The sequence below is a fragment of the Salvia hispanica genome, chromosome 1 (genome assembly GCF_023119035.1).
Source record: "Salvia hispanica cultivar TCC Black 2014 chromosome 1, UniMelb_Shisp_WGS_1.0, whole genome shotgun sequence".
NCBI lineage: Eukaryota > Viridiplantae > Streptophyta > Magnoliopsida > Lamiales > Lamiaceae > Salvia > Salvia hispanica.
Window position 1 is genome coordinate 49,928,407 of NC_062965.1, and position 12,220 is coordinate 49,940,626.

At 37.8% G+C, this 12,220-nt stretch overlaps 2 protein-coding genes across 2 annotated transcripts; both read left to right on the plus strand.

Moving 5' to 3' along the window:
• The first annotated feature begins 47 nt into the window (after positions 1–47).
• On the plus strand, positions 48–4,495 carry LOC125200702 (calcium-transporting ATPase 1-like). Its single transcript, XM_048098439.1, has 7 exons — positions 48–511; positions 713–767; positions 851–2,790; positions 3,031–3,189; positions 3,424–3,595; positions 3,700–3,998; positions 4,078–4,495. Exons 1-7 carry the CDS (start codon positions 338–340, stop codon positions 4,324–4,326), a joined length of 3,048 nt encoding a protein of 1,015 aa, XP_047954396.1. The 5' UTR covers positions 48–337; the 3' UTR covers positions 4,327–4,495.
• A 763-nt stretch (positions 4,496–5,258) lies between these two features.
• On the plus strand, positions 5,259–9,184 carry LOC125201418 (interferon-related developmental regulator 1-like). The gene is made up of 13 exons (XM_048099511.1): positions 5,259–5,415; positions 6,139–6,310; positions 6,413–6,493; positions 6,941–7,023; positions 7,100–7,215; positions 7,324–7,434; positions 7,562–7,671; positions 7,764–8,073; positions 8,159–8,236; positions 8,319–8,369; positions 8,459–8,536; positions 8,725–8,802; positions 8,913–9,184. The coding sequence occupies exons 1-13, from the start codon at positions 5,406–5,408 to the stop codon at positions 8,955–8,957; spliced, it is 1,323 nt and encodes a 440-aa protein (XP_047955468.1). The 5' UTR covers positions 5,259–5,405; the 3' UTR covers positions 8,958–9,184.
• The last annotated feature ends 3,036 nt before the right edge of the window (positions 9,185–12,220 follow it).

A 12,220-nucleotide genomic window follows, 5' to 3' on the forward strand; every position in this document is an offset into this window, starting at 1 on the left:
TCCAAATACCTTTATATTAACGCGTCAAAAACTTTGTTGCAATTTGCAACAGATTTCCATAACTGTAAGTCTGTAGTGAAACAGCAGCTCAGTTTCCAGTTGGAATTTCGCAAGAAATTAGTCCGAAACTTTGAATCAATCGTTTCCAGTTGACTCGCTTTGCCTTCTCCGACGACTGCTGTCAACAATCCAACCATCTTCTACTATATAGTGAAGTAGTACGCATTTTTTTATACTAGCTTTTCAAATCACTCCCGCTGCACAATATTTTTCCCCAAACAAGGCAGCAAAACTGCTCCATTTCATAATCTGCAGCTGAGATTCTCGATCGGCGGCGATGGGGAGCTATTTGGAGGATTTCTCCGACGTGAAGCCGAAGAACTCCACCGAGGAGGCGCTGCAGCGATGGAGGAATGCTTGTTGGTTGGTGAAGAATCGGAAGAGGAGATTCCGCTTCACTGCTAATCTGTCCAAGCGTTTCGAAGTTCGTGAGATCCAGAAATCCAATCAGGTTAAATAGCTTCTTCTCCCTCTCTCTCTCTCTCTCTCATTTAATTTGAAGTATGAGGTTTTTGTTTGCGATTGATTCGGTTTAATTCGGCTTATTGAGCTCTTTTGCTAGTGATTTGAAGTGGATAATTTGGTTAATTAGTAAGCTAGATTAAAATGAAGCATGAAGAGTGTTTGATGTTGTTGTATTGCAAATTTGCAGGAGAAGCTTAGAGTTGCAGTGTTAGTTTCCCAAGCTGCTCTTAGTTTTATTCAGAGTAAGATTTCTATTACGCGCATCGTGTGATTTTGTTCCGGTTTTTCGCTGTTGTGTGTTTGATTCTACCCGAATATGCCTCAGGTATAAGTTACAGTGTGCCTGAGGATGTAAAGGGGGCAGGTTTCGAGATAGATGCAGACGAATTAGGGTCGATTGTTGAGGGTCATAACATGAGGAAGTTGAAAGTTCATGGTGGTGTTGAGGTTCTAGTAGGGAAGCTATCAACCTCAGTCGATAACGGTATTGATAACTCTGTGGAGGCGCTTAGTCGTAGAAGAGAAGTTTATGGGGTTAATAAGTTTGTGGAGAGCCCGGCTAAGGGCTTTTGGCTTTTTGTGTGGGAAGCTCTGCAAGATACTACCCTTATGATACTTGCTGTTTGTGCTGTGGTCTCTCTGATTGTTGGCATTGCAACAGAGGGATGGCCAAAGGGTGCTCATGACGGGCTTGGCATTGTAGCGAGTATACTTCTTGTTGTGTTCGTCACTGCTACAAGTGACTATAAACAGTCGTTGCAGTTCAAAGATTTGGATAAGGAAAAGAAAAAGATTACGGTGCAGGTTACTAGAAATGGGTACAGGCAAAAGATTTCAATATTTGATTTACTCGCGGGTGACATAGTTCATCTTGCTATCGGGGATCAGGTCCCGGCTGATGGACTCTTTGTTTCAGGTTATTCGTTGTTAATCAACGAGTCTAGTTTAACTGGAGAGAGTGAGCCGGTAAATGTATCAGCCGAGAATCCCTTTCTTCTCTCTGGGACTAAAGTGCAGGATGGATCTTGCAAAATGCTTATTACTACCGTTGGGATGAGAACTCAATGGGGGAAACTAATGGCTACTCTTTCCGAAGGTGGTGATGACGAGACCCCTTTGCAAGTTAAACTGAATGGAGTCGCAACGATAATTGGGAAAATTGGGCTATTTTTTGCTGTTATCACTTTTGCTGTTCTTGTGCAAGGGCTGTTTAGCAAGAAGATGATTCAAGGTACCGTATGGAGCTGGTCGGCTGACGAGGCACTGGAGATGCTGGAATACTTTGCTATTGCAGTGACAATTGTTGTCGTTGCTGTCCCTGAGGGTCTGCCTTTAGCTGTTACGTTGAGCCTTGCGTTTGCCATGAAGAAGATGATGAACGACAAGGCACTTGTCCGTCACTTAGCAGCTTGTGAGACGATGGGATCAGCCACGACTATATGTAGTGACAAGACAGGGACTCTTACTACTAATCACATGACAGTTGTGAAAGCATGCTTTTGTGGGAAAGTAAAAGAAATCAGTAGCTCGATGAAGAAATCTGCCTTCTGCTCAGACATTCCGGATTCTGTTGTTACAATGATTCAGAAGTCGATATTCAACAACACAGGAGGTGATATTGTTCTAACTGAGGGTGGGAAGATCGAAGTCCTTGGCACGCCCACTGAGGCAGCACTTCTTGAGTTTGGCCTTTTCCTCGGTGGAGATTTCAAGGCGGAGAGGCTGGCATCGAAGCTTGTCAAAGTCGAGCCATTTAACTCTGAGAAGAAGCGCATGGGGATAGTTTTGGAATTACCCGGAGATTGTTTTCAGGCGCATTGCAAAGGCGCGTCTGAGATTATTTTGTCTGCGTGTGACAAGACACTGGATTCAGCTGGGGAGGTTGTTCCTCTAGATGAAAAAATGTATAGTTATCTGAATAACACAATCGAGCAATTTGCTAACGAAGCTCTGCGAACTCTGTGCCTCGCATATAAGGATATTGAAGGTGACTACAAGGCTGATAGTCCTGTTTCCTTTGAGGGCTACACTTTGATTGGAATTGTGGGAATCAAAGATCCCGTTCGTCCTGGAGTCAAGGAGTCGGTTGCAATCTGTAGGTCGGCTGGAATTATGGTGCGAATGGTCACAGGAGACAACATTAACACAGCTAAGGCAATAGCTAGAGAATGTGGAATACTGACTGATGATGGCCTTGCAATTGAAGGCCCAGATTTCCGAATGAAGAGTGACGAGGAACTGCAGGAGATCATCCCTAAACTACAGGTAGCTCTTAGATTTAATATATACTGTTAGTGACTTTACTGCATTGCTTTTCTTAAGTTGATGATAGTTAGTAATTTTAAGCATCGGGTGAAGATTTCAGCGTTTGTCCATCTTGTTAGTCGTAACAATTTAACGCCATAGCTGGCTTGACTACTGGTTGCGAACACGTTTATCTTAGATAGATTAGTCGATATTGGTGATATAGCATTCATTAGTAATACACGCTTTCTTCTTCTGAAGGTAATGGCGCGTTCTTCACCAATGGATAAGCATACCCTTGTCAGGCATCTTCGGTCCACATTTCAGGAGGTCGTTGCAGTGACTGGGGATGGGACAAACGATGCCCCAGCACTTCACGAAGCAGATATTGGTCTTGCAATGGGAATTTCTGGAACTGAGGTATTTCTTAAAATCTATGACAGCTTTATGAAGTTGGTTCTGTTAAGTAGTCCTATTGAAATTCTACTTCTGTACTTCTACACTATCAAAGCGAAACGACAACTTGATGAGCTGCTCGTAAAACTCTGAGTCACAGACATGCTTCTTTCTTATTACTCCACCTTTTACTGTCGTATTAAATGAAACTAGAAGTACGAACCGTGATATACCTACTGCTCGGTTTATATTTGCCAGGTTGCCAAGGAGAGTGCCGATGTTATAATTTTGGACGATAATTTCTCCACCATCGTGACTGTTGCAAAGTGGGGCCGCTCTGTTTATGTGAACATTCAAAAGTTCGTCCAGTTTCAGCTCACGGTCAATGTGGTCGCGCTGATCGTCAACTTTTCTTCTGCTTGCTTGACAGGTGAACAACACCATTCGCTTTACCACCATTCTGTTTCATATGGATTGATTTCTAAATTGGACAATGTTGACAACTAATTTTCTGCTGCTGTCTCGCGCTTTCAGGCCAAACGCCTCTCACAGCCGTCCAGCTTTTATGGGTGAACATGATCATGGACACGCTCGGAGCACTTGCACTCGCCACTGAGCCTCCCACCAACGACTTGATGAAGAGAACTCCAGTCGGAAGGAAAGGGAACTTCATCAGCAACGCCATGTGGAGGAACATATTCGGGCAGTCTATCTACCAGTTTGTCGTCATTTGGTACCTCCAAACGGCTGGAAAGGCAGCGTTCAGCCTCCATGGAGACAATTCCGACCTCATTCTCAACACAATCATATTCAACTCGTTTGTCTTCTGCCAGGTAATCTTCGTTTAGTTAACTTGTGTCCATCGACCACATGTAACTCAGTGGCAAGCTTGCACGTCCGTGCTTGGTGCAGGCTTTCAACGAGATAAACTCGAGAGACATGGAGAAGATAAACGTGTTCAAAGGCATACTCGACAACTATGTCTTTGTCGGAGTGCTGAGCTCCACAGTCGTCTTCCAAGCCATTATTGTGGAGTTTCTGGGCACGTTTGCAAACACGCACCCTCTCACGTGGCAGCAGTGGCTAGCAAGCGTATTGATCGGGCTTCTGGGCATGCCGATTGCTGCAGCCATCAAAATGATCCCGGTAGGGTCAAGGTAAAAACCAGCCTTTTAGATTAGGAGTATGGCGTTTATGCTTTAGAGATTAGGGTTTCATTATTTGTAAATTTAAAAGCGTGTAATTTCGTCGTTGATTTGGGGACGATAATTCTAACGTAGGCTCGGTTTGAGAAGTTATCTTATCAATATACTTCTTGCTTTCGAGCGTCGATGGCCTTTGCTCTATCACATTTCAGTTATAGTATTAAAATTATCTCTGACCCTTATATGTTCATATATAATTATTTATCTTGGTATTACTATCTTATTATACACAAGTCTAATTATACTCTATTAAATATAAAACCAAAAATGTGAGAGAAAAATTATAATATCACAATATAAGTTTTTAGAAATAATGAAATTCAAAATTAATCCCTCAACAACGACACTTTCATTCAAAAAAATAAATAAAATAAAAACACTAGACGAGAAACCTAGACATAAACATATTGGTACAACTTTTACCTTCTTTTTGAACGATATCACTCTTACTCTCTATGTCCCACTATAAGTGAAATATTTCTTTTCAGCTGTTATTTTGCAAAGATGATATTCTACTTTCTCTCACGGACATATATGTTATTTCTCTCTCAACCTCTATTATATTTTCAATACAAAAGTTTACAAGCATGAAAAATCCAGGCTAAAGGAAATGACGAGGAAGAAGTAGTTGAAATACTCCATGCTCATAAGGGTATTATTTGACATAAAATTAAGCCCAATAAGTAAAATTAAATTAAAATACAAGGAGATTATACTAAATAAAAATAAATAAATTAATAAATAACCATAAAACAGAATATATAATCTCGAGTGATAAATGTGAAAATAATTTTATTTTTTCCATCTTGAATTAAAATTACCACCTTAGATTTCTTACCGCAAGAATCTCATGATTCATCTGAAAATTTTCACATATATTAATGGAGAAATTGTGTATCCATTGCACCAAGGAGGAATCCATAATTCATATTGCAGATTCTCCATTTCCCATTTTATTCATAATTCTCCAATCGATCAATAGTTTATTCAATCTTATTTCTTCTGACATCGATCGGAGTAATTGAAGTTGGATCAATGGGGAGAAGTAAGTGCTTCATACTCTGTGATTCAGTTTCTGTAATCATCCCCCTTTTACCAAGATAAAAATGGAATCTTTATGTTACGGGAGTATGTTTTTAATTGGAAATTTATTGCGGAATGGATAACGGTTTTGAGCTTTGTGTTTCTTTGATTGCAGTTGGAATTCATCAATTCAGGGTTAATTTATTATATATGCATTGGTTGTTTAAGCTTGTATATTGATCTGGACATTACCAAATCTTGATAGATTGTTCTTTATTGCTTTTGGAAGTGGGAATCATTGTGGATATTTTCAGATTTTGTTGCTGTTGCTGCGTTTATATATGTTGCTTCAATTGAACTTAGGAAGATTATTTGTTGACATTCAAGATTTTGACATAATACATGTTTGTTCAATTTCCTCAAATGCATCTTTGTTGTTACTTCAATGCTACCATATAGCATAAGTAATCTATGTATGTATTGTATACTATCATATACAAGTGGCCTTCAAATTTTATATGTCGTTACGGTTGAATGCTGAGCATGTAAATCTGGTTATCAAATTACATCCTTTTCTTTTCTTGATATCTAGTTGGGGTAAGTTTTAAGTTTTCACGTTTCAAAGACTTATTTCTTTGCATCGAGGTATCTTCTGTATGATGCTGCTTTCTGAAATTTATGCCTTTCTGTCTTGGGGTTAAGTGTAGTAGCTAATTGCTTTAGTCAATGTCCACGAACACATTAGGAAATTCTCAAAAAAGGAATTCTGCAATGCTGGATTCCGATGATCTAAATAGCTTGAGCTTGTCATCACCAACTAAGCACTCCGACAATGTAATGTACTCTGGTGCGGAGAAAGTGCTGGCTGATACAGAGTCTTTGCTTGATCTATACTTGGATGCTTTATACGAGAAGAGGTGTGCACAATTGGCCATTGTAAATAATATTTGAGGTTCTTTAACAGCAACAGAAAATATATCGTTAATGCATTTACTTTTTTCTTGTTCTTTTTCCCACAGAGGTTCCACTAGAGAAAATGCTTTGGCGTCAACTATTGAAGTCTTCAACAATAGCATACAACATGAGTTCACTGAACACAAGTATGCATTGTCTCGGTTTTATCGATTTTACTATAAACGTAATTGCTTTGATTTCTTGCAGGACAATATTAGCGAGTTAGGATGTGAAGTCATCGGTTATTAGTTCATTTAAAATGAAAATGAATGCTTCTGTTTGGCATATATATTATCTACTAGTTTCTCGTGTTACCTAACATGTTCACTACTTTTAGAATAACTATAGCGTCACTCCAAGAGAGCTTCATTTATTGACCAAATCACTAACTGATAATCTGATAACCAAATTGGGTCTTTTAACCCATTATTTGTTCTTAATGTTTTTTCCCCAAATCCTACCTTTGATGTAGCTGTGCGTGTGTGCGCGCACGTTGAGAGAAGAGGGAAAGTTGGTTCATACTACTGTAAATGTAAACCCTAATATCTAGCTTCAATATAGAAGTTCATAATGCTATTTTTTTCTCCATCTAGGTTTGCTACATTGTTGCATCAGTGCTTAAATTCAATCAAGAAGGGTTCTCCGAAGGAGGTTGCCTTGGCATGCCACGTGATAGGTTTTTGCTATGGCGCTTAAATGTTCAGCTTTTATTTCCATGTTCGGTATATCCTGACAGCCATTTATTCTTTTAGGGCTTCTAGCACTTACTGCTGGTTCTGGGGAGAAAGCACGAGAAATCTTGGAAGAATCGGTCTCTCCAATATCAGAAGCTCTTAAATCAACATTCGAGACATCTATAATATTATCAGTACGTGAAATAAAGCTGGTTGCACTTGGCGCCACTTGTTTGCATTCGTTTTATCCCCCGATTTCAACCTTTTTCTTATTTTCTTGATTTCCTTTCCTCAAAATACAGTTGCTTGCATGTTTGGCTGTTATAACTTTTGTTGGTGGAGAAGAAGCAGAGCATGCAGAGAAATCAATGCAAATAATGTGGCAAGTAGCTCATCCGAAATTGGGTTCCAATGTATGCATCTTCGTTTCTCAACTGGTTCATTATGATTTACTATCTCTTATGTACAAAAATGGTGGTGTTTTTTAGAGGCTGGTATTTAGTTGTTTTTGTATTTTGACGATCAATCTTTGTATTACAGGTTGTTGCTGCTAAACCTCCAGCAGCTGTGATAAGTATGGTGGTCACCGCGTGGTCATTTCTTCTTACCACAGTGGATGAAAGGGTACTCAACCCCAGAACTTGGCAAGAGTTAGTATTGATCAACCATAGTTTTAACTCTCTTTAGATATTACTACACGTTCCTTCGTGGAGAATGCTGATGTATTCTTGTAATATCTCAGTTCACTGTCCTTCCTTTCCACTCTACTGGACAAGAACGACAGGTCAGTTCGCATTGCTGCTGGTGAAGCACTTGCATTGATCTTCGAGAAGGGGAGCCCGGAGAAGTTCTGTGGGGAGTCGAAAGTCTCTGGTCATCATACATGTATTGAAGGGGACAGTTCTCGGAAAATAATGTTCGTAAATGGATTAAAGACTAAAGTCATTAATCAAATGAAAGATCTCTCCGCTGAGGCAGGTGGTAAAGGTTCCGCCAAGAAAGATCTGAATAACCAGAGGAACAAATTACATGATGTTGTGGATTTTCTAGAGGTATGCGAACGCCATTGTCTAATACAGTAGTACTCCACTTAATTCTTTTGCTGAAATACCGAACTTCATTGGTTTGGAATATCAGAATGGCCACGCCCCAGAAACCTCAACAAAGATTGGCCACGAGTTGTTACATACAAGTTCATGGTCTCAAATGATACAGGTCTATCTTCTTTTTTTTCGAGCTGTTTTTTAACTTGTGAATCTTATCATAGCGTTTCTGATATCTTCGAGTTCTTCAATAGCTGAACTTTCTCAAGCATTTTCTTGCTGGTGGATTTGTGAAGCACATGCATGTAAGTTTCTAACTTCCAATTAGTGGTTTCCATGTCTTATATCTCTATGTTACCGGATGTTATCGTTTCCATCTGTCTTGTTTTAACAGGAGAATCCATTTCTTCATGATGTATTTGATTTCACTCCAGAGATAAAGCTTGATCACCGCATGTCTGCAGTTGAAAAGGTGTGTTGTTAGATCATCGCATTCTCACTTCTATGTCTTCTTATTGATCATCAATAGTCTACTCAGCTTTTACCATTCACACTGTTCTTGTAACAATTGTTTTTTTTTTTGGCTACAGTTTGACAGCATATGCTATTTGGTTGTTTTTTCTGTTTCATCTATTATTTGTCTTCATATTTTTTTGACAGAGGATGTACAAGTCACCTAACTCGGCTCTCAACAAGGCTCGGACGCAGTTTCTTAACAAGCAGCGAACGATATCCAAGGTTCGTTTACTTCAATTGCATTTCCGGCTTCTTCACTGTCGTCTTTTGTTTGTTCTTTTGCCTCTTCAAAAGCATCAACACAGTTTTCTTAATTATTTTGTAATGTGCAGGAGAAGCATGATGGTTACTATGCGGTTGGTCTTGTCGATGCTTGAAACGAGAAGCTTGGATGTTTAGAGGCGGAGCATATCTCTGCGTAGCCATCACACTGCCTGAAGAAAGTTGGTAGTAGTAGTATTTATGTAAGCTTTGTCTACCCAGCAATGCAATGAAAGAGGATTTGCATCTTCTGAGGTGTTAGGATTGACTGTAATGAAGCAATCTAAATTGATTGCATTTTGAATGAAAATGAAATGAAAAAAGGCTGAAAATTCAGTAGCAATTATTTTTACTATTATTTTGTGTAATGACATGCATCCATTGTGAGGAGAAACTCAATATCTTCAAGCAGTGGCGGAGCCACGTGGGAAAAAGGGGGTACCACTATACCCCCAAAATTTGTGATTATAATGAATTTAGATATACCTATTAACAATTGTCACACTTGGTTCAGTGGTAAACAGCTCCTCTTACACCTCTTACACAGCAAAAGCCCAAGTTCAAGACCTGTCACCGTCGTTCTTATGCACTTTTCTTATTCAAGGCTTTATTTATCTTTTTTATATACTATTCTAATATGGATTTCAAAATAGGCCTTCTATGCACACATCTTTATTCTTTTTTGTTTTATTAGTACTCCCTCCGTTCCAGATTAAGAGTCACTTTTTGCCATAAAAGTCCGTCCCAATTTAAGAGTCACTTTTAGAATTTTCTATATTTGGCCATACAATTTTACCCCATTCTTCATCAAAATTACATCCAAATGCCATTATCTACATTAAAATAAACCAAAATAAAAATCAAAAGTCAAAAGGGACCCACCTTCAACCAACTCTATCATCTCACTTCATTTATTACACACTCTACCATCTCACTTCATTTATTACACACTTCATCATCTCACTTCATTTATTACACACTACATCTTTTTTCTTAAAACTCGAGCCATAACAATAAGTGACTCCAAATGTGGGACGGAGGGAGTATATCTTATGCATTTTTATATTTTCATTCTTCTGTTTATTTAATATCCTAATGCATTCGGTAGCTACACAATTCACATATATATTTATTATTCTATTATTTCAAATTTTTTAATATCATTCATCAATTTAACCCTTTTGAAAATAATCTAACGTATTTTAATTTCATATTGTTACAGTATAATATATAATTAGTTTTTATCTTTTTAATTTTCTTATCTTTGTTATGTTTTTAATAATAAAATAAAACCATAAATTTTGACTGAGAAAAAAATTGAAGAAAATGAAAAGATCGGTTAAATTTTGAGGCTTTGAAGTGCTACAATTATTTTCGTACCCCCGAATGAAAATTCCTGGATCCGCCACTGTCTTCAAGGATAAATTTAAACTATAGAAAGTGATTGGAAAAGACACTCGTTGCTTTTGGTACATATTTTAATAGTAGAAATAAAATGTAAACTCATATATTATACAAATTCCAAACTATTATATTAAAAAATATCAACAGATGACAAAATAATAACAATAGAAAATGTCAACATAGTGTCAACGCAACATAAACCGTTGACACTGTTGACATTTTCTGTTGCTACTAGTTTGTCATCTGCTAACATTTTCTAACGGTTCAGATCATAGTTTAGAGTTTGCATTTGATTATATTCCAATTTTAATAAATTGTTTTAACGTGTCTAAAAATTTAATTACAAAGAGATTACTTTACCCGAATCCAACATTGAAATAAAATAAATGGGCCCACGCCATTTAGTTACAAAGAGCTACACTGATTAATTAAAATAAAATAGGGCCCACTAAATGAATATCTCGGCCCAACTGATTGAAACCCGGCCCAGTTACTTATTCATGTTTAACCCTGATCCATCTCTTCACCGGTGATCACTCGCCACCTTCTCTGGCTGCGGGCCTGCAGCGGCCATCTCCTCTCGGCCCTCATCGCGGCCGAGGCTCGGCCTCTCGTCAATATGTAATGAAGGTGCTAAATGAGTTTAAGCTTGAACGTACGGAATCATTGTTTTTATGGATGCCATTTATGTCTTGGAGAAATTTTTTGCAATTAGGTCATCATTTATAGACTATATTATACAATACAACGTTTCAATATTTATGTAAAGTAACCAAAATATATCGCCGTATCATTCAAAAACTTACTGCCGAGAACTCATTATTATATGCAGTTGCTTAATAATAGGCATATAACTAGTTGTATATTTCATGTCGCAATTGTAATCAGTACTATTTATATACTTAGTCTTCTTTAAGCTTGGATCAATTCAATTAGTTATGTTAATCATCAAATTATTATTAGTAATTCATTCAGTACCCATAATTAATGTTAAAATCATAATCAGACAGTGGCGGATCCATGTTTCGGAAATGGAGTACTAGCTTGAATTGAGGCGAACATAACTAGTGTTTTGGTCTTTTGGGGAATGTCGGAGGCAAACAAGGCGGGCGGACATGACAATTTTACGTCCGTGTAGGGGGTAATTATTCACATTACTTAAATTGGGTGCATTTCATTCATATCCTTAGATATTAATTTGAATTCTCAATATAGAGTTTACTATAAATAAATATAAATATAGATTGGCTGGAACTTGGAAGCAGTTGGATTAATTGGGGTTTGCAATAAAAGTACTATAAATAAAACCAACCATTTTTCGCTGCATGGATTATCTCTCAAAATATTTCACTTCCCTCAGCATTTCTCTTAGCCACCATTAACACAAAAATCTCTTCCTACCTAAATGAATTATAACACCATGAGAGTTGCAAACTCTCCAACTCAACCTCCGATCGATCAAAACGGCGTCGTCTATGTTGCTCAACAGCATCAAACTCCCATAATCCAAGTAAGTGAAAATCTCAATTCCAATTCAGGTGGTGCAGTTACAAAAAAGAGAAAAAGAAAGAAGGTGAATTGGACCGAATCTGAAGACAGGTATATATATTTAGCTCCATTCCAATTTCTTTTGTATTTTTAATTTATTTTTGGAAACTCGAATTTGAGTCGATGCAGGAGACTGGAGAGCTTGGTTGGTGTACACAAACATGAAGCATGGGCTACCGTTGCCAAATCTATGGAGCAAAGAAACAGAAGGCAGTGTAAAGACCGATGGCAAAATCATCTATGTTCATCTATATCTTTGTTTTTTTAGTATTTTTTAAAGTATTCTATACAGATATACTATATGATCATGTGTTGAAAATCAGGAAAAGGAAACTTATTTTTTTGGTTGCTTTCTCTAATATATGAAATTAATTAAGGGCATTGAAGTATTTATTTCCTGAATGTTAAGCTATTAAATATGGAGTAG

Bases quoted from the DNA above. Each gene is read 5' to 3' on its own strand.
- LOC125201418 (XM_048099511.1), top strand. The intron at 6,494-6,940 runs GTATGCATTGTC...TTCTCCATCTAG, and splicing joins CATGAGTTCACTGAACACAA to GTTTGCTACATTGTTGCATC. The intron at 7,216-7,323 runs GTACGTGAAATA...CTCAAAATACAG, and splicing joins AGACATCTATAATATTATCA to TTGCTTGCATGTTTGGCTGT.
- LOC125200702 (XM_048098439.1), top strand. From the start codon at position 338: ATGGGGAGCTATTTGGAGGATTTCTCCGACGTGAAGCCGAAGAACTCC. The intron at 2,791-3,030 runs GTAGCTCTTAGA...CTTCTTCTGAAG, and splicing joins AGATCATCCCTAAACTACAG to GTAATGGCGCGTTCTTCACC. The intron at 3,596-3,699 runs GTGAACAACACC...TCGCGCTTTCAG, and splicing joins TTCTTCTGCTTGCTTGACAG to GCCAAACGCCTCTCACAGCC.